Source organism: Procambarus clarkii, chromosome 40 (genome assembly GCF_040958095.1).
Source record: "Procambarus clarkii isolate CNS0578487 chromosome 40, FALCON_Pclarkii_2.0, whole genome shotgun sequence".
Lineage (NCBI taxonomy): Eukaryota > Metazoa > Arthropoda > Malacostraca > Decapoda > Cambaridae > Procambarus > Procambarus clarkii.
The window spans coordinates 21,705,167-21,731,415 of NC_091189.1; the positions used below are offsets into that span (position 1 = coordinate 21,705,167).

The 26,249-nt window shown below is 40.5% G+C and overlaps 2 protein-coding genes across 5 annotated transcripts; both read left to right on the forward strand.

Annotated features, from left to right (window-relative positions):
* Positions 1-489: 489 nt before the first annotated feature.
* LOC123757764 (uncharacterized) lies at positions 490-1,866 on the forward strand. Its single transcript, XM_045741601.2, has one exon. The coding sequence runs from the start codon at positions 490-492 to the stop codon at positions 1,864-1,866; it is 1,377 nt and encodes a 458-aa protein (XP_045597557.2).
* Positions 1,867-5,995: 4,129 nt separating this feature from the next.
* Positions 5,996-24,465, forward strand: LOC123757970 (transmembrane protein 121B). 4 transcript variants are annotated; one of them, XM_069338811.1, is made up of 2 exons: positions 5,996-6,017; positions 20,907-24,465. In XM_069338811.1, the coding sequence occupies exon 2, from the start codon at positions 20,909-20,911 to the stop codon at positions 21,971-21,973; it is 1,065 nt and encodes a 354-aa protein (XP_069194912.1). In that variant the 5' UTR covers positions 5,996-6,017; positions 20,907-20,908; the 3' UTR covers positions 21,974-24,465. The 4 variants fall into 4 exon arrangements, with proteins under 4 accessions (XP_069194912.1, XP_045597936.1, XP_045597938.1 ...); XM_045741980.2 differs by lacking the exon at positions 5,996-6,017 and adding an exon at positions 11,917-12,028; XM_045741982.2 differs by lacking the exon at positions 5,996-6,017 and adding an exon at positions 11,924-11,969.
* The last annotated feature ends 1,784 nt before the right edge of the window (positions 24,466-26,249 follow it).

Sequence of the window (26,249 nt, forward strand, 5' to 3'; positions counted from 1 at the left end):
TTAAATAAAACTAAACAAAACACCTTTGCGGTGTTACACCACAATACCACACTAACCCAACCAACAAGTATACTTAAGTCCTGGACATAGTTCAGTGCTACAGTAAACTGTGGGTACACCCAGAGAAGCGGCGTACACCTCAGTGTACACCCTTCGATAACAGTGTCATCAAGCCTAACAGTGTTTACCAGCGTTGGTGTGGGTTATTTTTGGCCAAATTACCGTCAGTTATTTTAGTAAGTTGACGGCCGTTTTGTCGGGAGTGTTCCGACAACTTGTCAAATATTTAGTTATGCTTCCTGTTGTGAGGATCTGGGAGTCTTATAGAGGTCCCACAAGGTCAACGGCTAACCTTCATAGGATGCTAACCACAACAGTTATAGGTGACTGTTATATATTATGTTATATATTATATGTTAATACTGTTATAGGTGAAGAGCTGCATCAGGTGAAAGGAAACGTGCCCAATAGTTTTTGTCCTGCCCGGGGATGAACCTGGGTCTCTCGACTGAGAGTCGAGGGCACAGAGGACTACTGTGCTCAAGAACCACTGTGCTCAAGGACTACTGTGCTCAAGGACTACTGTGCTCAAGGACTACTGTGCTCAAGGACTACTGTGCTCAAGGACTACTGTGCTCAAGGATTACTGTGCTCAAGGATTACTGTGCTCAAGGACTACTGTGCTCAAGGACTACTGTGCTCAAGGATTACTGTGCTCAAGGATTACTGTGCTCAAGGATTACTGTGCTCAAGGACTACTGTGCTCAAGAACAACTGTGCTCAAGGACTACTGTGCTCGAGGACTACTGTGCTCAAGGACTACTGTGCTCAAGAACAACTGTGCTCAAGGACTACTGTGCTCAAGGACTACTGTGCTCAAGGACTACTGTGCTCGAGGACTACTGTGCTCAAGGATTACTGTGCTCAAGGATTACTGTGCTCAAGGATTACTGTGCTCAAGGATTACTGTGCTCAAGGACTACTGTGCTCAAGAACAACTGTGCTCAAGGACTACTGTGCTCGAGGACTACTGTGCTCAAGGACTACTGTGCTCAAGGACTACTGTGCTCAAGGATTACTGTGCTCAAGGATTACTGTGCTCAAGGATTACTGTGCTCAAGGACTACTGTGCTCAAGGATTACTGTGCTCAAGGACTACTGTGCTCAAGGACTACTGTGCTCAAGGACTACTGTGCTCAAGGATTACTGTGCTCAAGGATTACTGTGCTCAAGGATTACTGTGCTCAAGGACTACTGTGCTCAAGGATTACTGTGCTCAAGGATTACTGTGCTCGAGGATTACTGTGCTCGAGGACTACTGTGCTCAAGGATTACTGTGCTCGAGGATTACTGTGCTCAAGGAGTACTGTGCTCAAGGACTACTGTGCTCAAGGATTACTGTGCTCAAGGATTACTGTGCTCGAGGACTACTGTGCTCAAGGATTACTGTGCTCGAGGATTACTGTGCTCAAGGACTACTGTGCTCGAGGACTACTGTGCTCGAGGACTACTGTGCTCGAGGACTACTGTGCTCAAGGACTACTGTGCTCGAGGACTACTGTGCTCGAGGACTACTGTGCTCAAGGACTACTGTGCTCGAGGACTACTGTGCTCAAGGACTACTGTGCTCAAGGACTACTGTGCTCAAGGACTACTGTGCTCGAGGACTACTGTGCTCGAGGACTACTGTGCTCAAGGACTACTGTGCTCAAGGACTACTGTGCTCAAGGACTACTGTGCTCGAGGACTACTGTGCTCAAGGACTACTGTGCTCGAGGACTACTGTGCTCAAGGACTACTGTGCTCGAGGACTACTGTGCTCAAGGACTACTGTGCTCAAGGACTACTGTGCTCAAGGACTACTAAAAGGGACGCATAAGACTACACAAAATAAATTAGCATTTTGCTAATATTCTCATAGCTGTTGGCAAGAGGACGAGCCGGCAAAGCAAACCCGCACACCAAACACGTTTGTAACTCGTCTTAACAACCATAAACCATACAATAAAGACAGAGGGAGGGTAGAAATAGCCTAAGCTACTCTATCCCTTTGAGATATATTTCTTTCTTATCTCAATAAACATACTTGAACTTGAACAATAACGACTTGTCCGCCCTGTGTGGCTTCTGGTGCCTTTTTCATGAACACATATTTGGAAGAGAAGTATGTAATGGAGTAAAGGTTTCAGAACCACAATTAAAGCTGTAACATGGAGCTTTAGGCTACATAACCATCCAAAACTTGTCATTGTTCCCAGGATCTGTAATGAGGCTTGGGAAGTTCCCGCCAATAGTTCGTTCCTATCACAACCCTTCAAGTGTTGAAAAGTTGTAATAGTATAGAACTTTCTCTCGATAAATAACTTATATAAACATTACTTTTTAATCATGTATATTGTGTTAGGACTCGTACTAGTCACTTCCGACAGCCGTGGCCACGCACAGCCAACCTGGTGAGGAGGAAGGAGGAAATTTTACAAACAAGTTAACAACTATATAATATTAAACTGTTGTCATCCTCAGAGATTTACATTCAAGTTATTGTAAGTGCGAGACATGGCAATTAGACAAGTACACTTAAAGCTACATAAAGTGTGAGTAAAGTACAAAAGAGCACGACTATTACTTATGGTAAAAGTAAATAAACTAACCTACATGGGCTTCAGACATTTCATGAGTCTGGAGACAATGTAGTGTCAAACCTTCCGGTATTCATTCTTCATAGTGTAAGCCACTACGATACCTTCGTCTGTGTGTAATTACCTAAGTGTAGTTACAGGATGAGAACAACGCTCGTGGTGTCTCGTCTTCCCAGCACTCTTTGTCACTATGACGATTTTGGCCACAAACTTCTCACCTAACTTGTTCCAACCGTCTGTGAATTTACTATTTGTGTCTGCAGAATCGAGCTATTAGCTCTTGGATCCCGCCTTTCTAACCAATCTATTTTTCCTCTATTATATCTACTAAATATATTTCTCTCTTACACACACACACACCCAGGAAACAGCCCGTAGCGGCTGTCTAACTCCTAAGTACCTATTTACTGCTAGGTAACAGGAACATCAGGGTGAAGGAACCTCTGCCCATCTGTCCCCGCCGGGTGCGGGGATCGAACTCCGGTCCCTAGGTCCACGAGTATAGAGCGCTGTTCACTAGGCCAGCCAGCCCCACATATTGTACTCACCTATTTGTGCTTGTGGGGGTTGAGCTTTGTCTCTTTGGTCCCGCCTCTCAACTGTCAATCAACGGGTGTAAGGATTCTGAGCCTACTGGGCTCTATCATATCTACATTTCAAACTGTGTATGGAGTCAGCCTCCACCTCCACGTGTGTGTGTAAGGAGAGCGCTGTTATATCTTAGTGTGTATATATATATATATATATATATATATATATATATATATATATATATATATATATATATATATATATATATATATATATATATATATATATATATATATATATATATATATATATATCTAGTCTGACGCGACACGGGCGCGTTTCGTAAAACTTATTACATTTTCAAAGACTTTAGTTCACAAATACACAACTGATTAGAACTTACGTATCTCCGATTTTATATCTACATTTGAGTGAGGTGGGAGGGGTGATGTGGCATTAACACAAGACAGAACAAGAGGGGATATTAATAGGGTATTAAAAGTATCAACACAAGACAGAACACAAACAATGGGTATTGAATAGAAGTGTTTGTAGAAAGCCTATTGGTCCATATTTCTTGATGCTTCTATATTGGAGCGGAGTCTTGAGGTGGGTAGAATATAGTTGTGCAATAATTGGCTGTTGATTGCTGGTGTTGACTTCTTGATGTGTAGTGCCTCGCAAACGTCAAGCCGCCTGCTATCGCTGTATCTATCGATGATTTCTGTGTTGTTTACTAGGATTTCTCTGGCGATGGTTTGGTTGTGGGAAGAGATTATATGTTCCTTAATGGAGCCCTGTTGCTTATGCATCGTTAAACGCCTAGAAAGAGATGTTGTTGTCTTGCCTATATACTGGGTTTTTTGGAGCTTACAGTCCCCAAATGGCCATTTGAAGGCATAGACGACGTTAGTCTCTTTTAAAGCGTTCTGTTTTGTGTCTGGAGAGTTTCTCATGAGAAGGCTGGCCGTTTTTCTGGTTTTATAGTAAATCGTCAGTTGTATCCTCTGATTTTTGTCTGTAGGGATAACGTTTCTATTAACAATATCTTTCAGGACCCTTTCCTCCGTTTTATGAGCTGTGGAAAAGAAGTTCCTGTAAAATAGTCTAATAGGGGGTATAGGTGTTGTGTTAGTTGTCTCTTCAGAGGTTGCATGGCTTTTCACTTTCCTTCTTATGATGTCTTCGATGAAACCATTGGAGAAGCCGTTATTGACTAGGACCTGCCTTACCCTACAGAGTTCTTCGTCGACTTGCTTCCATTCTGAGCTGTGGCTGAGAGCACGGTCGACGTATGCGTTAACAACACCTTGTTAACGCATACCTGTCGTACCTGTCTTGTACCTGTCAGGGCAGTCGCTGTTGGCATTTAGGCACATTCCTATGTTTGTTTCCTTAGTGTAGACTGCAGTGTGGAAACCTCCGCCCTTTTCCATGACTGTTACATCTAGAAAGGGCAGCTTCCCATCCTTTTCCATCTCGTAAGTGAAACGCAGCACGGAACTCTGCTCAAATGCCTCCTTCAGCTCCTGCAGATGTCTGACATCAGGTACCTGTGTAAAAATGTCGTCAACATACCTGCAGTATATGGCCGGTTTCAAGTTCATGTCGACTAAGACTTTTTGCTCGATGGTACCCATGTAGAAGTATTCCATTGTCATACCATCTGGTAATATATATATATATAGATATATATATATATATATATATATATATATATATATATATATATATATATATATATATATATATATATATATATATATATATATATATATGTGTTGTTTACTAGGATTTCTAAACAACACAGAAATCATCGATAGATACAGCGATAGCAGGCGGCTTGACGTTTGCGAGGCACTACACATCAAGAAGTCAACACCAGCAATCAACAGCCAATTATTGCACAACTATATTCTACCCACCTCAAGACTCCGCTCCAATATAGAAGCATCAAGAAATATGGACCAATAGGCTTTCTACAAACACTTCTATTCAATACCCATTGTTTGTGTTCTGTCTTGTGTTGATACTTTTAATACCCTATTAATATCCCCTCTTGTTCTGTCTTGTGTTAATGCCACATCACCCCTCCCACCTCACTCAAATGTAGATATAAAATCGGAGATACGTAAGTTCTATTCAGTTGTGTATTTGTGAACTAAAGTCTTTGAAAATGTAATAAGTTTTACGAAACGCGCCCGTGTCGCGTCAGACTAGAAATAAAAATGAATTTTGGAGAATTAATTTTTGATTTACCTCCAACAGTGAAGCGTAATGTACGAAACATTGAGAAAATTCGTGTTAGAATTATTAATCTTACTTTTTCGGTCATATTTAATAATATATATATATATATATATATATATATATATATATATATATATATATATATATATATATATATATATATATATATATATATATATATATATATATATATATATATATATATATATATATATATATATATAACCAGATGGTATGACAATGGAATACTTCCAGTACCACATAAAGCCCTCCAAGCTCCATCTGTATTTTAAAGTTCCATATGAAGGTATACGAAAGGTCACGGTGACTTGTTGTTGTTGTTTAAGCTTCGCTACTTGGAACACAAGTTCCAAGTCACACGGGCTATGGTGAACCCGTAGTGGACTTACCTGGCACAGGAGCGGGGCTGTAACTCCACGGTGACTTGACTATTGGTTATGATATTGCTGGTCACGTGGTGAGGTGCACTGAATGTAGTGGAGGTTGGTCACTTCACGCAGCCAGTTCTAGCTGCAGCCTGTGGCGTGGTGTTCCATTTCTCTTAACCCAAATCAAAACATCATTCCATCATTACAGGTGATTATGTCATTGTAAAGTTCAAGTTCAAGTATGTTTACTGAGATAAGCAAGAAATACATCTCAAAGGGATAGAGTAGCTTAGGCTATTTCTACCCCCCTTGTCATTGTAAAAATTATCTGTTAACTATGTAACAGTTGTTGAGGTGACTTGAGTAGATTTGGGATGGCTCCTGACTTACAGACATTCACAGGGCGGTGAGGTAAGGTTACAGTAACCTCACCTTGAGTAGTTTCTAAAGTTTAAAGGCGATCCCCTTAATGTTACCAGATTCAAATCCGTCCATTTAACGAAATATTGGGGATAGACGAGTATAAAAGCTCGTTACGAGAGAGGGAGAGATTATGGGCTATTCATGCCCATGCCACCTCTAGGGTAGCTTAATCTTTATCAATCGAGGGAGAGAGAGAGAGTGTGTGTTGTGTCTCAGAGGAGACAGGAGTCTGGCGGGTAGTGTTGGGCCTCACAGTGGGAGGGAGACTGACGGTGTCTACAGGGAAGCTTCATCACTGTCGTATCTTGAGTGAGTACTGGTCCCTTATGTTCTAACATCACAAGTGTTGAGCATTCTATTGCCTTGATAGGGAAGATAGATTAGGATTTTTAAATTGAACTTAATTTAATAAATATATATTACTAAATTGTCCATCTGGTGTATCCATTCGTTCCTGTTAGTCATTCATAGAGAGTTACCAGTGAATAGTGGAAGTGGACCGTACCCCCCCCCCCCCCAGCCAGTAATATCCTCAACTCACATCGTTATCTCTCCCGTGACCGGTAGCCGTCGTCTCCGGTTACTGTTAAGTACTTATGTTGCTCAAAGACGAAGGTGGTGGCGGCATTAAGTAGTGTTAAGTATCTTTAAGTTTAAGTCATAATTAGTAACAACTGGCTTTGTGGCGGTATCAGTGGTGATACACCTGAGATACGTTATAACTACACACACACACACACACACACACACACACACACACACACAGGTACACAGAGAATGACAAAGAGGTGTGAAGAACTCAACAAAAGGTTCCAGGAAGTCTTTACAATAGAACAAGAAGTCACAGCGCTAGGAGAGGTGGCAGAAAACCAGGCGACCTTGGAAAGATTCGAAATTACAAGTGATGAGGTCAAGAAGCACCTATTGGAGCTGGACGTGAGAAAAGCTGTTGGGCCAGACGGAATCTCACCATGGGTACTGAAAGAGTGTGCAGGAACACTTTGTTTGCCACTCTCCATAGTATATAGTAGGTCACTGGAAACGGGAGACCTACCAGAAATATGGAAGACGGCTAATGTAGTCCCAATATACAAAACGGGTAACAGACAAGAGGCACTGAACTACAGGCCAGTGTCCTTAACTTGTATACCATGCAAGGTGATGGAGAAGATTGTGAGAAAAAACCTAGTAACACATTTGGAGAGAAGGGACTTCGTGACAACCCATCAACATGGGTTCAGGGAGGGTAAATCTTGCCTTACTGGCTTAATAGAATTCTATGATCAGGTGACAAAGATTAAGCAAGAAAGAGAAGGATGGGCAGACTGCATTTTTTTGGACTGTCGGAAAGCCTTTGACACAGTACCCCATAAAAGGCTGATGCATAAGCTGGCGAAATAGGCAGGAGTAACTGGTAGGGTGCTCCAGTGGATAAGGGAGTACCTAAGCAATAGGAAGCAGAGAGTTACAGTGAGGGGTGAGACCTCAGATTGGCGTGAAGTCACCAGTAGAGTCCCACAGGGCTCTGTACTCGGACCTATCCTGTTTCTGATATACGTAAATGATCTCCCAGAGGGTATAGACTCATTCCTCTAACGCTCCTCTGCTGTCAACAAAGAAGCAAGCATTTTTACCACATTTGACTACTTCCTGTAATCCTGCTAATACACTTTAGAGTTCAGCCTGCGTTGAGGAGACATTGTCAGTTAAGCGGCGTCCAATAACAGTATCTACAGTGCCGATGTCAGTGAACTCCCTAATCAAGACTCCACATCCTGCCTTCCCATCCCTAGCTACTGACCCATCACAATATACATGTAGAGCGTTTTCTGTAGGCAGTTTTCTAATTATACAATCGTATGTTGCCCTCAGCTCTCCTATTTCATACATACTTTTTTTCTTTTGCAAGGGAGTAATTACTACATCTACATTACAATCCTCCCATGGTGGTGTAAATTTTCTCTTGGGCACAGCAATACACTCTGTAATATCATACTTTATAACACTAGAACATAAGTTATTCATATACTTGTATACTCTCTTCTTCATCATACACTGTTCACTACTTCTCACCTTTTGAATCGAGAGGATTAATTCATTAGCTCCCCCACCTCTCATTAATCTAATGGCAGAGGCTACATTTATCTCTACAATTCTATCCCCAATACTCTGCAGATTCAACTCCATCCTCATTATCTCAATCATAGCATTTCTTGGGCATCCTACGATAATTCTCATGGCTTCATTTTGTACCTTCGCCAACTTGCCCAGTCTACCTTTACCAAAACAAGAAATGACAGGTGCAGCATAATCAATAAGAGATCTTACAGTACTCAAGTATATCATTCGTAGCACAGGGACTCCCACTCCGGGAGACATCTCCCGTCACGCAGGGTGCAGTCGCACCTCCACAGATCTCCAGTATCATCTATTGATACTGGAAATGGCTCAAAAGGGCCACCACTTATGGGCTATTCATGCCCAAGCCACCTTTTGGGTGGCTTAATCTTCTCTCTCTCTCTTAACACATTCACGACGGGAGACATCTCCCGTCACGCAGGGTGCAGTCGCACCTCCACAGATCTCCAGTATCAAGCTCTTGATACTGGTAATGGCTCAGAAGGGCCACCACTTACGGGCTATTCATGCCCGTGCCACCTCTTGGGTGGCTTAATCTTCATCAATCAATCAAGACTCCCACTCCCTTTCCACAGCATGCCAAGGCCTTCAGAGGTTGTAATCTCTTCCGACATTGACCCAACAGTCTGTTCATCTCAGCTTCCAAACTCTCATGGGTATATCCAACATATATGCCTAAATATTTATATATATTAACTCTCTATATTTTTATTGTTTATTTTCAATATAATGGGCCTCCGACTTCTACATTCAAACTTAGTTTTGTTTTCATTAACCACCAGTCCCATATGGTGACACAGGTTTCCGAAATTGTCCAACACTGTTTGAACCTTTGAAATATCTTTGCCCTGAAACAAAATATCATCGGCATATATGATCGGAGTTACCCCCATTTGAGTATCTCTCAGATGCTATCTTATTCATTAGTACATTAAACAGAGTGGGACTCAACACTCCTCCCTGAGGTGTGCCGAGTTCAAAAGACCTCACACCTGACATACAACCTTGATACCACACCTGAGCATTCCTTTCGTAAAGATAATCCCCTATCCAGCGCAATAATTTCCCTTTAACACCAAGACTAGCTAATTCATATAAAATAACCTCTTTGTTGGCTTTATCAAAAGCTCCTTCTAAATCAATAAAAATTCTATAATAATCATTTTCATTAGCTAGAGATTTAAAATATAAACTTATCCAGTTTAGGATAAGTTTATATTGAGGTTAAGTAATGATGATAGAGTTACAAGATACGAGCTAGATGGTGTTGAGATTGCGAAGTCGGATTGCGAAAGGGATCTGGGAGTTATGATTAGTAAGAATTTAAAACAAAAGGATCAATGCATAAATGTTCGTAATAAGGCAAATCGGACACTTAGATTTATTAATCGCAGCGTTAGTAACAAGACACCTGGTGTGGTTCTCAAGCTATATCTTGCTCTAGTTAGGCCCCATTTAGATTATGCAGTTCAGTTTTGGTCTCCATATTATAGAATGGATATAAATTCACTTGAACGTGTCCAGCGTAGGATGACTAAGTTAATTCCCCAAATTAGAAATCTTTCATATGAAGAAAGATTAACAAAGCTTAAGTTGCATTCACTGGAAAGGCGAAGAGTTAGGGGTGACATGATCGATAGAGGTTTACAAGTGGGTGAATGGACATAACAAAGGGGATATTAATAGGGTATTAAAAGTATCAACACAAGACAGAACACGAAACAATGGGTATAAATTGGATAAGTTTAGATTTAGGAAAGACTTGGGTAAATACTGGTTCAGTAACAGGGTTGTTGATTTGTGGAACCAATTGCCGCGTAACATTGTGGAGGTGGGGTCCCTCGATTGTTTCAAGCATGGGTTGGACATGTATATGAGTGGGATTGGGTGGTTATAAATAGGAGCTGCCTCGTATGGGCCAATAGGCCTTCTGCAGTTGCCTTTGTTCTTATGTTCTTATAAGCTGTTCACTTGAGACAGTTAAGCAAGTCCCAGCTATGTCTGGGTATAAGTGACAGGATGAACAACCCAGCGGGGGGGGGGGGGGGGGGAATGAGCACCGCTCCTGTGCCAGGTAAGTCCACTACAGGTTCACCATAACCCGTGTTACTTGCCCCACTCCTGTGCCAGGTAAGTTACGGGCTCACCATAGCCCGTGCTACTTGGAACTTGTTCCGAGTAGCTGAATCTATAACAACAACAACCCAGCGGGGTTTCTTCCTATTGGGGGGTGTTGTACATGCTGCTATGCCGGTATGTCCACTCACACGATGAGTGGCGCTGCCCAATAAACTCGCCCCTCGGGCCAAAAATTTAAAAAATATTAATATACATTTGAAATTGTTTATGGAGTCTGCCTCCATCACATCACTGCCTGGAGCATTCCATTTGTTAACTACTCTGACACTAAAAAAGTTCTTTCTAATATCTATATGGCTCATTTAAGTACTTAGTTTCCACCTGTGTTCCCTTGTGCGTGTGCCCCGTGTTAAATAAATTGTCTTTAAAACTGAGTATACCTAAGCTTGTTAATAAAAAAATGTGGGAGAGGATATTTGATTTTTTTATTAACAAGCTTAGGTATACACAACAATGTGCTGCTACTCTATTCTATATGAAAGATTACGCAGTATAGATCAAAACTAGCTATAAGTTCATCTAATAATCCCATCTCACAGGATGGTTAATCATACGTGGAATCAGGGAGAAAACACCAGCCTCAATACAAAAACAAATCAACTCTGACTAAAAATCAAGGAGAGAACATGAAAAGTAAGACAGGCAGGTCTATTAGCCTCCACTAGCAAAATATGGGTACAGCATATGAATATCTTCAATATTTCTGAGTGTATTAAATAAATACAGAACTCAAGGTACCTCATACCATTTGGTCGGAAGTCACTTAAAACAAGCCGCCGGCTTCCTGTTCTCGTCGAGGAGGATATAAGACACTCGGTACATTGACTAGATCGCACACATATTTTTACCATTTACTAATGTTTAGTGATAATGATGTGATGATATACGTATGAGATAATGGCCCTCAGGTAAATTCAGGTAATAACAAAATACGTCATCACTGTTATTTTTTTAATAAAGAATAATGTCTGGCGACATTTGATAATAATCACAGCAATTTTATATCAGTACTAAATAATAATATATATTTATTATTTTTAATTATTATTATTATTATCATCCTTTAAATTACATATTTGCCTAAACCAAATATATATACATATATTATTTGAATTAAATATAAGTTTTTGGGCGAATAATTTAATGTTCAGAAGATAAAAATATTAAAAGTGTAACCTGGAGTTAAATGATTAATGGTGACGCGGAGTGGGTTCAAAAAAGGTCGAAAATGATAAAGTTCAACGTCATAACAACACATTTTAAACGAACCTATTCTATCCTGCCCTAATCTAAACTAACTTCCCCGTTGTAATCTAAGCTATCATAACTATCCAAATCTAGCCTGATATAAGTAAAATATTAATATTTGTGCTTTATATATATATATATAAATATGCGAGGTGTGACGTCAGAGTGTCAGCGGTGGGGAGGGTGTTGGACAGTAGTGAAGGAGCAACAGGTAGGCGTGGTGCCTCAACCTGGCATGGGCATCTTGGGACATCTAGTTCCTGGATTACAGTATGTGTGGCCTTGTTTGGTGGGGCATCATGCCCAGGTGTGTAGGGGCAGTGGTGGCGTGTGTTATACTTGGCATGAAGTATACTGCAAGCCACAGTGGTCTGGGGACGCTCTGACGTCACGCCCTTTTAAAAAATATATTGTTTATTATTATATTTATTACAAGTGTTGATATCGTCTGGTTAGGTTTAGCTGGGTAGGATAGGTTAGGCTGAGTTTGGTGTGGCTGGATTGAGTTGTGAATTTAGGCTAGGCTGGGATTTGCTGGGATGGGACAGCTTAGTTGTGGGAAAAGAGGTAGGATCGTACGCAGGTAGCACAGTAATTAGTGTAGTTGACTTATAACATGTTGGACCAGAGTTCAGTTTACAGGTTGTTTTGGGTTTGTTTCATTACACCTAATGCCCCTGTTCACCTAGCAGTAAATAGGTACCCAGGAGTTAGGCAACTGTTGTGAGGTTGCATCCTGGGAAGGGTCACTATTTCCACCTTAGGGGGACCTCTATATAACTCTATAGTATGCACATAAATAAAAATAAATTATTTACCTGAAGGTCACTAACACTAGTGGTCTCAACGAGGACAGGAAGCCGGCGGCTTGTCAAAGGTACCCAGGATGAGGTAGATACTATTGAATATAGATAAAGAAAGGTAGCCCATATGTGTCCTGATAAATTTTTCTAGCTGGATTTTAAAGTTCAATACAGTTTTGCATTTACCATTTTGGCTGGTAGACGGTTCCATGGGTTTATAACCCTGTGGGTGAAAAAGCATTTCCTGTTTTCAGTCCTAAATTGCAGCTTGTTGAGCTTGAAACCGTTGCTCCTCGTTTGTGTTATATCTGAAATTGAAATATAAGAAATTGTCTGGGTCAACATCCTCCAGATTGTTCAATATTTTAAGTGTCAATGAGAACTGCCCTGTCATGCCTGGTTTGTGGTGTTGTTAGTTAGCCCTGAGGCCCTCAACCGTTGCTAGTATGAGAGTTGACATAGTTCTGGAATTAATTTTCTTACCTAGTCTCTATGATTGGATACAATAATTCCAAGCACCAAGAATCACAGTTGAATCACTTCTATACCTTCTTTTCCTTAAAGTCAAAGGTACACTTGATTATTCCTAGGGTATGGCTAGCTTTTTTTACTGCTGCTCTTACCTGTTGTGCAACTTTCCGTGAGTGGTGGATTTTGACTCCTTAATCCATCAATCTTCTGCAAGAGGATTTTATGAATTTGGTACAGTAGTATAGGTATCTGGGAATTTTGGTAGTTATCTAGGTGTAGATAAATGCCCCACATTCATCTATACCCAGAGCATTTCACTAGCAAATGTGGTTATCGTCACATTTGATTCTTGGAAGCTAAATACCACGCTGTACTCTGTATCAGTGAACATTATGCCCTACAGCACCATGAACAAAAAAGTGACACTAGAAACTTCCACTAGCTGGTAAAAATTATAGGAAATTTTGGGGATATGCACGTTGAAATGACAAAATCATGATGTATCTTTGAGAAAATATTGAGGCTGTATGATGGGATTGAACTGCATCCCTGGGCTTCCCAGGTGCACTCCGTGATGCAGTTACAGTTGGTAATGTGTGCTTGGGGAGTCCAGGGATGTGGTTTCAATCCCGTCGTACAGCCTTCGGGAATGTGTCAAAACGTTTAAGAATTTCTTTTTATATAATTGAGTTTTAAGGGAGTTTACTGTTAATTGAAGTGCAAGTTATTAATGTTTCATTGTACTATTTGGATTGATTTGCTGGCATGGGGCTAAGCTTGTCTAATGCAGACTTGATTTAAAAGGCTGTTGCTTAGTGTCCACATATCTATTGCAATCCAATTGGTCTGGTACTTCCTGCAGAACTTACTTTTATCAATCACATATGTGATCAAACCACATATACCTACATTGAGTAATCTCCTTAGTTCAGGTGTTGGATCATGCCTGACACTACACACACAAATCACAATAGTGTGATGCATCAAATGAACAAATCTACAAGGGCTGTGATTGAGGGTTTGAACCTACGTTCGAGAGGATCCCAGACGCACCTTAATCGACTGTGCCACAACATGGTTAAAAGAATTACAACTGGGAGTTCTGCTGACCTCACATGGATCCTGCAGTCTCTGTTGTATGTGTCTGTGCCTCAATATTTTTTTTTTAACTATGTTGTGCCACAGTCAATTAAGTCTGGGATCCTCTTGGACGTAGGTTCAAACCCTCATCACGACCCTTGTGAATTTGTTCATGCCTAACACCTTTAAGCCAGTCCACTCAAATGTGACCATGGGGTGATAGCTCACAAAATGAGGTCAATGGGAATAACTGGAAAAGTAGGACGCTGGATACTCAATTTCCTGTCGAACAGAACACAAAGAGTAACAGTCAATCAGATAAAATCTAGTCCAAGCGATGTTAAAAGCTCTGTACCTCAAGGTACAGTCCTTGCACCGCTACTGTTCCTTATTCTCATATCTGATATAGACAAAAATACACGCCACAGCTTCGTGTCGTCCTTTGCAGATGACACAAAAATCAGCATGAAAATTACCTCTGCTGAAGACATTGAAAAACTACAAGCAGATGTCAACAAAGTTTTTGATTGGGCAGCAGAAAATAACATGATGTTTAACAGTGATAAATTTCAGGTACTCAGGTACGGCAAAAATGAGGATCTGAAACATAATACAGGGTACAAAACACAATCGAATCTTCCCATAGTAGAAAAACAGCATGTCAAGGATTTGGGAATAATGATGTCCGACGATCTAACGTTTAGGGAGCATAACCAAGCAAATATCGCGTCAGCCAGAAAAATGATCGGATGGATTACGAGAACTTTCAAATCCAGGGATCCCATCACAATGGTTGTACTCTTCAAGTCACTTGTGTTGTCCCGTCTCGAGTACTGCTCAGTACTCACTTCCCCCTTCAGAGCAGGAGAGATTGCTGAAATAGAGGGAATACAGAGAACATATACGGCACGCATAGACGTGATAAAACACCTAAATTATTGGGATCGTCTCAAAGCTCTCCAAATGTACTCTCTAGAAAGGAGACGAGAGAGATACCAAATAATATACACATGGAAAATACTGGAGGGTCAGGTCCCAAATCTACACAGTAAAATAACAACATACTGGAGTGAACGATATGGAAGAAAATGCAAGATTGAACCTGTGAAGAGCAGAGGTGCCATAGGCACAATCAGAGAGCACTGTATAAACATCAGGGGTCCGCGGTTGTTCAACGTCCTCCCAGCGAGCATAAGAAATATTGCCGGAACAACCGTGGACATCTTCAAGAGAAAACTGGACGGTTTTCTAAGAGAAGTTCCGGATCAGCCGGGCTGTGGTGGGTACGTGGCCCTGCGGGCCGCTCCAAGCAACAGCCTGGTGGACCAAACTCTCACAAGTCGAGCCTGGCCTCGGGCCGGGCTTGGGGAGTAGAAGAACTCCCAGAACCCCATCAACCAGGTATCAACCAGGTACCAAATGGTAAGGCTGGTCCACATGCTAAAAGATAGGTTGGTCCTCTTGTGAAGGGCTAGGTTGGTCCACCTGCGAAGGGCTAGGTCAGTCCACCTGTGAAGAGCTAGGTCGGTCCACCAATGAAAGGCTAGGATGGGTCCGTAGAATTGCCCAAAGCAAGTAATTACCTAAGTGTAATTACCTAAGTGTAGTTATAGGATGAGAGCTACGCTCGTGGTGTCCCGTCTTCCCGGCACTCTTTGTCATACAGTATAATGCTTTGAAACTACTGACGGTCTCAGCCTCCACCACCTTCTCACCTATCTTGTTCCAACCGTCTACCACTGTTTGCGAAAGTGAATTTTCTTATATTTCTTCGGCATCTGTGTTTAGCTAGTTTAAATCTATGACCTCTTGTTCTTAAAGTTCCAGGTCTCAGCAAATCTTCCCTATCGATTTTATCAATTCCTGTTACTATTTTGTATGTAGTGATCATATCACCTTTTTCTTCTGTCTTCTAGTTTTGGCATATTTAATGCCTCTAATCTCTCCTCGTAGCTCTTGCCCTTCAGTTCTGGGAGCCACTTAGTAGCATGTCTTTACACCTTTTCCAGTTTGTTGATGTGCTTCTTAAGATATGGGCACCACACAACCGCTGCATATTCTAGCTTTGGCCTAACAAAAGTCGTGAACAATTTCTTTAGTATATCGCCATCCATGTATTTTCCACAAGAATCAATCACCACAAGTGACAGTCTTGTGGTGATTGATTGATGAAGATTAAGCCACCCAAAAGGTGGCACGGGCATGAATAGCCCGTAAGTGGTGGCCCTTTTAAGCCATTACCAGTATCAATAGATGATACTGGAGATCTGTGGAGGTGCGACTGCACCCTGCGTGACGGGAGATGTCTCTCGTCGTCCAAATGGAAGTGTTGTGGAGTGATTTATCCAATATATATTGTTGCCTGGAGTGTGTTTGCTGGCATATCAGCATTTTGTACACAGTGATCCAGTCGTCGCACTTCTCTGCTCAAATTATAGAAAATTTCATTGATGATATTAACAAGTAGAATATGTATTTATAATGATATCTAGCATAAATAGCCACGAGACATTTAAGGTACAGGGGTACCTCAGTTTTAGAGTTTAATCCGTTTTTGGAGACAGCTCGTAAACCGAAGCTAATTTCCCCATAAGAAATAATGGGAAATGAATTAATCCGTTCCTGACTACCCAAAAACCTCACTTCAAACTGTAAATTTTTATATCTAATTCATCTAAATCTACACTACAAAAGTATGTTCAAGTTATTACTTACCCTTGCTGATGACTGCTGTTGGCGTATGGAAGATGGTGAGGAGGGGGGAGGAGGAAAGGTGTTACTGTTTGGAAGGGGAGTCCCCTTCCATTATAACATCAGGCAGTGAGGACCTCTCTGGGGTGCACTCTGGCACGTTTTGCCTGCATACCACTAGGTCCTGGTTGTGGCTCACTGCTCGATTTTCTCACAACAAAGCGGTCCATTGAAGACTGTTTTTCCCTTCTTCACAAGATTTCTCTGTAGTGAGGCATCACATTGTCATTGAAAAGATTTATGCAACGGCATACTACAGCTTTCTCTGGGTAAGTCGTTTCAATAAAAGTTTGCATTTTTTTCCACATCTGACACCACTTCCTAATTGTTGTGGAAGGGACATTCTGTACTGCCTCATCCTCCTCCACTGGAAAAACATCCTCAGCTGTGTCTTCTTGCTGTTCCTTTTGAAGGGCTTGGAGTTCTTTGGTGGTCAGTTCTTCGTTGTGTTCTTCCACCAACTCCTCCACATCAGCACCATCCAATTCCAAGCCCATTTGCTGGCCCAGAGTAACAATTTCCTCAACAACAGGCACATCATTTACAGGCTCAAACCCCTCAAAGTCTAGTTCTGTCACACATTCAGACCACAATTTTCTCCAGCCAGAGGTTAGGGTTCGTTGAGTCACTTCTTGCCAGGCTTTGTCAACGAGTTTTGAAGCACTACAAATGTTAAAATGGTGTTTCCAGAACTCTTTGAGGGTGAGGTTTGTGGCTTCAGTCACTTCAAAACATTTCCGGAAAAGTGCCCTTTCATAAAGTTTCTTAAAATTTGCTATGATTTTCTGGTCCATAGGCTGAATTAGAGGAGTGGTGTTAGGAGGAAGGTACTTTACTGTGAGAAAATTACTGTATCTGTGCAACAATTCATCTTCCAAGCCTGGAGGATGAGCAGGAGCATTGTCGAGGAGAAGCAGGGCCTTGATGGGCAAATGTTTCTCCTGCAGATATTTTTCTATGGCAGGGCACACCACTTCATTCACCCACTCCGAAAAAAAAATCCTAGTCACCCATGCCTTATTATTAGCCCTCCACATCCCACACATTTGGTTTTTCTGCACTTTATACTGTTTGAAAACCCTTGGATTTTCAGAATGATACACAAGCAAGCGTTTAATTTTCAAATTGCCACTCGCATTTGAACACAACACAAGCGTAAACCTATCTTTCAAAGGCTTGTGTCCAGGCAATGATTTTTCCTCCTTGGTAATGTATGTCCTCTTAGGCAATCTTTTCCAGAACAGTCCTGTCTCATCACAATTAAACACTTGTTGTGGTAGGTTTTCCTCAGCCTCTGCAAACTCTTTAAATTCTTCAATAAATCTTTCAGCCGTTGGTTTGGCTGAGCTGGCAGCCTCCCCATGCCTCACAACACTATGAATTCCACTTCTTTTTCCAAATTTTTTCAAACCATCCCCTGCTTGCCTTAACTTGTACCCCTCCTGAGGTTCCTGTTCCTCTTCACCACTTCCCTCTTTCTGTCCTGTTATCTCGCTTACAGGATTCTCTTTCTGTTCGTATTTCTAATATTTCTACTCGTGTTGTTCCTTCTTTGTTCCCGTGGAGAGTCCCTCTTCTGCAGTTTTGTACATCCTTAACCCGCATCACTAAAACTTTTACCCCTCCTACAGTTCTGAAACGCCTTTTCCTTGAGCACTTTTCTTCTCACTTCCGCTCCATTTCCGTCTTCACTGATGGGTCTCAGTCTGCAGACGGTGTTGACTACTCTGTTGTTTTTCCTGATTGCACTTATATGTGTTGCTTACCTCCGGAGACTAGCATCTTCACAGCAGAACTTTATGCTATTCTCTATGCTCTTCGTCTCCAGCTTTCTAGTTGTCAATCTTCCTTTGTCATTGTTGTTGAATCTCGTAGTACCCTCATGGTTCTCGGGTCCTTTAATCCGGTTCATCCAGTGGTTGTCGAGATCCAGCATTGGCTGTTTCTTGTTCACAGTAAATTTAAGTCAGTTGAGTTTTGTTGGGTTCCCAGCCATATTGGTCTCTTTAAATGAGCGTGCAGATGCTGCCGCCAGGGAAGCTGTCCGCTCTTGTCCCATCTCTCGTAAAGGTATTCCTTATTCCGACTTTTACTCGGTTATCCATTCCTCCATCCTTACCCGTTGGCAGGCTTGTTGGTCGGTTGTTGCTGGTAACAAACTGCGTACTCTTAAGAGTTGTGTGTCCTCGTGGCCGTCCTCCTACCACCGTAACCGGCGATGGGAAATGGCTCTGGCGAGGTTGCGTATTGGCCATACTCGCTTAACTCATGGTCACTTGATGGAGCGCCACCCTGCTCCTTACTGTCCTAATTGCATTGTCTCTCTTACGGTCGTGCATATCCTTGTTGAATGTCCTGACTTCCGGGACGAGCGTGTGTCTTGTTTTCCGACTTTCCCCCGCGGTCGTTTGTCCCTCGATAGTATTCTTGGTGACTCGGAAACTTTTGATATTGTTCGCCTTATGCATTTCTGTTCTTGTATTGGCATCCTTGGTGATATTTAGCTCCCTCTGATTATCCCGCACATTTGATGGTGCTACATAGCCTTCCCGGTTTGGTGCCTTCTTTTGATAATTACTTACTTGGTTGGCGCAGTTTCCCGCTGACCGAGAATACTTGGTTGGCGCAGTTAAGTGGTTAAATGAGCGTGCAGACGCTGCCGCTAGGGAAGCTGTCCACTCTTGTCCCATCTCCCGTAAAGGTATTTCTTATTCAGACTTTTACCCAGTTATTCATTCCTCCATCCTTACCCGTTGGCAGGATTGTTGGTCGTCTGTTACTGGTAACAAATTGCGTACTCTTAAGGGTAGTGTGTCCTCATGGCCTTCCTCCTACCACCGTAACCGGCAATGGGAAACGGCTCTGGCGAGGTTGCGTATTGGCCATACATGCTTAACTCACTGTCACTTAATGGAACACCGCCCTGGTCCTTATTGTCCAAATTGTATTGTCCCTCTTAGTCATGCATATCCATGTTGAATGTCCTGACTTCCAGGACAAGTGTGTGTCTTGCTTTCCGACTGTCCCTCGCGGTCGTTTGTCCCTCGATGGAATTCTTGGTGAATCGAATACTTTTGATATCATTCGCCTTATGCATTTCTGTTCTCGTATTGACATCATTAGTGATATTTAGCGCCCTCTGATTATTCCGTACATTCTATGGTGCTACCTAGCCTTCCTGGTTTGGTGCCTTCTTTTGATAATTACTTACTAAAACACAGTAATACAATATGTATTTACAACAAAGGAAGAAAATATCATCTATACCCAATAAAATCTTAGCATGACTAGTCTCAAACAAAAATTACATACAATTGTTCTCTGCCTCAGTTTACAAACATGGAACTCACAAGGCTCATACCTCACACCAATCCAACCAGCTGTCAAGGTACTATACTCATACAGTAATGAAAACAATGCATCAAAGAGGTACCCATATGGAGCATAATTTCATTAGTACTTACAGTCAAAATACTCTCAACATTGTGAACTTAATATTGTAAACGCTGGAAAATCTTCATTACTGCTAATGTACCTATATCCTGACGCACAGTACAGTAATCACAAAACCCTAGCACAACAGACCTCCACCCTAAAAAATATTAAAATCAAACCAAAATTACATACAATCAGTCTATATATCAATGTACAAATATGGAACCTCGCAGGGCTCATACTCTATACCAATCCAACTGACTTTCAAAGTACCCATACAGTAACAAAGCAATGCATGACGGGAAAGCCTGTAGGGGGCATACAGAAATACAACAGTCACATGAATGCAAGAGAATATGATAATTATTAATTAATATGTAGACAAAGGTCACAAACTAATGATACCCAACTCCAAACTTAACAAGAAACACTACAGTATATAAAATTTAAAAGAATTTTAAACAAAAACTGAGAAAAGAAAAATACCACAGAATGATCATATATATATTTAATCTACCTTTAACAAGCAAGATAAAACTTAAATGATGCCGTCTCTGAAATTCAAATACATGTAAGGCCTAATGTACAGTTTTGTGTGTAACTTTCAGACATGACTGGGGGTGTGTGCCCTTTCAAGCTGACGAAGGAGCTGTTCTACCACACGGTACTGACTGGGGTGATCCTTCTGTTGGTGATGACACAAGGTATCTTACTTGATGTCTACATACTGAATGATGATCATACTGCCATAGTTAACTACTTTTGGCTAATACCAGACTTTCTATTGATATTTGCTTTTGTTGCTGCAATGTCAAGTGGCTATAGGAGCTGCAAATATGAGAGAGCCTTAAAAGAAAACATGAAGAATGATCTGGGTCGTGGTACAGGCAGAGTTCCAACCTTCACAAAGATATTTGGACAGCATCCTTTGCCATTTTTAGTCTGGATGGCATACTCTTGTCTGATGGTTACCAAAGTTGGTATTATTTTTAAGTCTGAAATACCCAATAAAATTAGTCCAGATGATGCTCTAAGCCCTCAATTATTACAAGTTATACTAGCTTTAACATGTGTAATCTTTGCTGTTCTTGTTGAAGGTCAGACCATTAAAGAACCCAACAGTGACCGTGGACGTTATATAAAGTCTCTCTCTCATGGAACATCTCTTGAAATACTAGACTCTGTGACTTTTATTTCCTTACTAATCCAGTCAGAAAGTAACTTTGTGTTACCAGTGCACTTGGAAAATGCAATAATAGCATTTTCTTGTCTGAACTTTATTTTTCCAGGTATAGCTCTAATTAAACTAAGCCGCAGTAATTATGGTCGAAGTGCTGTGTGCCTCTTCTCTTCCATTGCATATAAACTGTGCCATTTATGGATCATTAATTTTACTTACCTTGTGATTCGAGTGTACCTCTGGGCAGGTATATCACTCTCGGTATCTCCTTTTATTGTTAAAAATATTTTCCTTTTATTTTCAAATATGACATCAGTTTGGGTAGATATAAAGCAATTAAGAGCCGTCATTGCCAACTATTTTGATAAGCGGAGACGTGTGTACATTGAAGCAGAAGCATCTGGTGGAGCCAGCCTTAATGCTGGAAACAGTAGCAGTGATTGGACAACAGTCAGTGATAAATTTGAGGAAATTGATCTGAAACACAATGTATAACTTAATTCTTAAGACATTTTCAAATAGTGAAAACTGAATGAGGAAGATGTCCAAGGCCTTGTGCTTTGCCAGATTGAACAGTTGAGTTTTGGGTCCAATTTATAAACTAGTAGTTATACTTCTGTTAATTGTTGATACATGTATCTAGAAATTTAAGATAATCGTGTGTTTTCTCATTTAAATAATTTTATGCAGAACAGATAATAACAAAAATTTGAACGTTCTCCATCTTGTAGTTAATATTTTGGAGTTTATTTTTTATCACTTTAGTGTTTACAGAAGTTGTGGCTCATGTTTTGCTATTTTCTACAGTAATTCCAAAATGGTGTGTATTTTATAACTTTTAAAAACTTAAAGCTACAACTGTCATTCCAAAAATAGCTTTTTTCCTGGTCATCTGCAAGATTATATACCATGTAGTATTGCAACATAATGTGCAATAGACCTTGTGGTATTGCAACATGAGGTGTGCAGGATTATAGACCATGTAGTATTGTAACATGGTATTCAAAATTATAGACTTTGTGCAACATAAAATGTGCAAAATTATAGGCCAAGTAATGATGTAACTGTTATTATCGTAAATGATTTAATATTGATTAGGATTTATACCAATATATTCATGAATCTCATTTCTTAAATTCATATTTCTAGCAAAACTGATTAAATTTGTGTTATGGATAATTTTGTTAGAGTGGTGTTGCAGGTTGCATCCTGGGGAAGGTCAGTAGTTCCACCTGAAAGCCCAAGTACAGGCTTACTGTCTCCAGGCAGCAGGAATTATAAAGTCTTCCATTCCTTCAAAATTCTCATATTGTCACACACATGTAATGGCTTGCCTTATATTTTTTATAATATTTTTCAAATCAAATCATATAATGGAAACTGTGCCTTTAACTCTATAAACGTTTCCTCTCAGGAGTGTCTTTGTTAATGCGTCTTTTTTAGTGCCTGAAGTAATCTTATGAAAGCTCTAAGATCAGTTTAGTGCTTCAAAAAGCATGATATACTTCAATGGTATTCTGTGAAATGTTTATTTTTGAGTCTCAATAGAATACTCAGTATTATTAGTGTAATATTTGACATTGAAACTCATTGAATTATATTTTTTATTATACTTAGATGTGAAATAGTAGTTAAGGTTCTCTAGCATTAATAAGTACCCAAGAGGCAACTGTTGTTGGTTGCATCTTGAGAAAGGTCAGTTGTGAGCCTAGGGCAGCGGTCTTTAACCTGGGGTATGTGGTGTCCAGCTTGACAACCACTGGTGTGGTGACCAGACTTGGCTTAACCACTGTATTGCGCCGGGTTTATTGTGAAATTCCCCGTGCGCATGAAATAAAATGCGCACAGGGGGAATGCGCAACATTTAGAATGGGTACAAAAAAAATCTAAGAGTTTTCTCGGTTGGCGCAGTTTCCCAAAGACCGAGAATACTCGGTTGGCGCAGTTAAGTGGTTAACAGACTTCCTGTTCTCAACAGTGGGAAACCTAAATGAACAAAATTTTGGTGCTTGAAGATGAATTTTAACAATAGTTTAGGTGTGTACTGTTTACACAAAGATTGTAACATACAGGTTTTGTATATTAAACAGTTTATAATTTTATTAAAATATATATAGAGTACTGTGTAAATACAGCACAATATACATTTGATAGTTTATATTGTCACTTCAGATAAATATCTACTTAAATCATTATACTGTTTGTGTATTTTTTTCTATGACACTGTTTCCAAAAAGCACCAGGATTCCCTAGCTCTGATTTACATAGGCATCTTGACCTTAAATTAGTGATAGAATGCTAACACATGAACTGTCATGATCTGCAATAAAGATCTCTCTAATTTATGACTTTTGTAATTTTTTTACTTGAGACTACTACTACTGAATAAAAAGTTTGTTCTGCAGTTCTGACACACTTTTGTCAAGTTTGGTGCATAACTTGTTAAACATGTACACTTTAGTTTAGAAAAATTGCTTCTGTATTTTATGTATTTCTATACTTGTACAGTTATCAAGTGGCAAATTAATTCATCAATATTAATGGTTATTTACTTGATGTTATTGTACAGTATTTGTTTTGGCCTACATTATCTTAATTAGCTTCGATTACTGTATGCTAATAATATACTGTACCGTCATCTATAGAACAATACATTGCAATTCGTGATTCACTCATATGTGTGTGTGTGTGTGTAACCCAGGAACAGCCATTCCCAGGTATGGGTCTGGTTATTATCATTATTTCACTCCATGCTTAGTATTCTACATATCTACAGTACTAGAATACCAGTCTTAGATGAATTAATATGGGCAATCAAGAATAGATAAAAATATTGGTGAGTTAATTTGTTTTATATACTAGAAGAATGTATAAAACAATGAAAACAAATATGCACTATGTACATTAGTTTAGCTACTGTATGCATTAAATATCTTGCCTATTTATAATGTAATACAATATATACTGTATAAAGCATAAGGAATATATAATTTAGTTTTACTCTCCTTTGATAGTCTTTTTGCAAGGATATTCCAGCATGAGGTTGGCCTGCCAAGTGTTATTCGATTCGGTTTTTCTTAGGCTGTGGGCGAGTCTTTTTTTTTTTTTTTTTTTTTTTTTTTTACTCCTGTTCCTTTAAGTAAGGTTATGTCCAATGTGTTTAACTTCTGTGTTTTTTAAGTCTCGGTGGTTAGAGCATATGAAATCTATCAACAATGGTATCAATACTTGTTTAAACAAATGTAGAATTTTATACTCAAATATATCAGACCATAGAAATATCCACCTTTATGGTGAGTGTCTTAATGTGGTATTTGAGCGCCTTTTGTGGTCCTAGAGGCAGTTGAGGGTGGTTCATGAAGCTCATCTTCTGGCCTTTAGTGTGGAAACAAAAATTTGAAAGAGGTGGTTCTACTCATGCACAGAGAACTGTATAGTCAGCCACATGCTTTATGGACGCCTAACATCTGATTGGGGTTTGTTCATATAAAAATTTCTGGATAACTGGTGGAGCAGGTAGTCTGAAAAATAATGTGCAATAAAGATGGAACTAGTTTGCCCCAACCCGTCCTCGACTCAAGTCCATTACATCCAGCAGTCGACCCCAAAGACGCATTCATAAATTTTTACATGCTGTTCATTCAAAACAGGAATTTTCTCAAATACAAATTAATATTATAATATATTAGCATTTTGTGCATATATAGGCTTAGGTTAGGTTAGGTGTTTAGGTTCTGTTGGCGATTATTTGTAGTATGTGGGTAAAGGTAAGGTAATTATCAAAAGAAGGCACCAAACCAGGAAGGCTATGTAGCACCATCAAAGTGCGAAATAATCAGAGGGCGCTAAATACCACCAAGAATGCCAATACGAGAACAAAAACGCATAAGGCGAACGATATCAAACGTATCCGATTCACCTAGAATTCTATCGAGGGACAAGTGACCGCGAGGGACGGTCGGAAAGCAAGACACACGCTCGTCCTGGAAGTCAGGACATTCAACAAGGATATGCACAACTGTAAGAGGGACAACGCAATTCGGACAATAAGGAGCAAGGCGGTGCTCCATTAAGTGACCGTGGGTTAAGCGAGTATGGCCAACCCGCAGCCATGCCAAAGCTGTTTCCCACTGCTGGTTACGGTGGTAGGAGGAAGGCCACGGGGATACACTACGTTTGAGAGTACACAGCTTGTTACTAACCACAGAGGACCAACAACCCTGCCAACGGGCAAGGATGGAGGAATGAATAACAGGATAAAAGTCAGAATAAGGAATACCTTTACGGGAGATGGGACAAGAACGGATAGCTTCCTTAGCGGCAGCATCCGCACGCTCATTGAAAGAAACACCAATATGGCTGGGAACCCAGCAAAACTCTACTGATTTAAATTTACTAGAAATAAGAAACGGCCAATGTTGAATCTCGATGACCACCGGATGGACAGGATTAAAGGACCCTAGAGCCATGAGGGCACTACGAGAGTCAACTACAACCACAAAGGAGGAATGATAATGAGAAAGCAAGAGACCGAGAGCATAGAGAATAGCATAAAGTTCTGCTGTAAAGACACTAGCCTCCGAAGGGAGGCGACACATAAGTACGGTCAGGAAAAACAACAGAGTAGCCCACACCATCCGCAGACTTAGATCTATCGGTGAAGATGGAAATAGAGTGGGAGTGCGAAGAAAATGCTCAAGGAAGAAGCTTTTCAGAATTGTAGGAGGGGTAAAAGCTTTAGTAATACAAGTCAAGGACGTATAAAACTTAG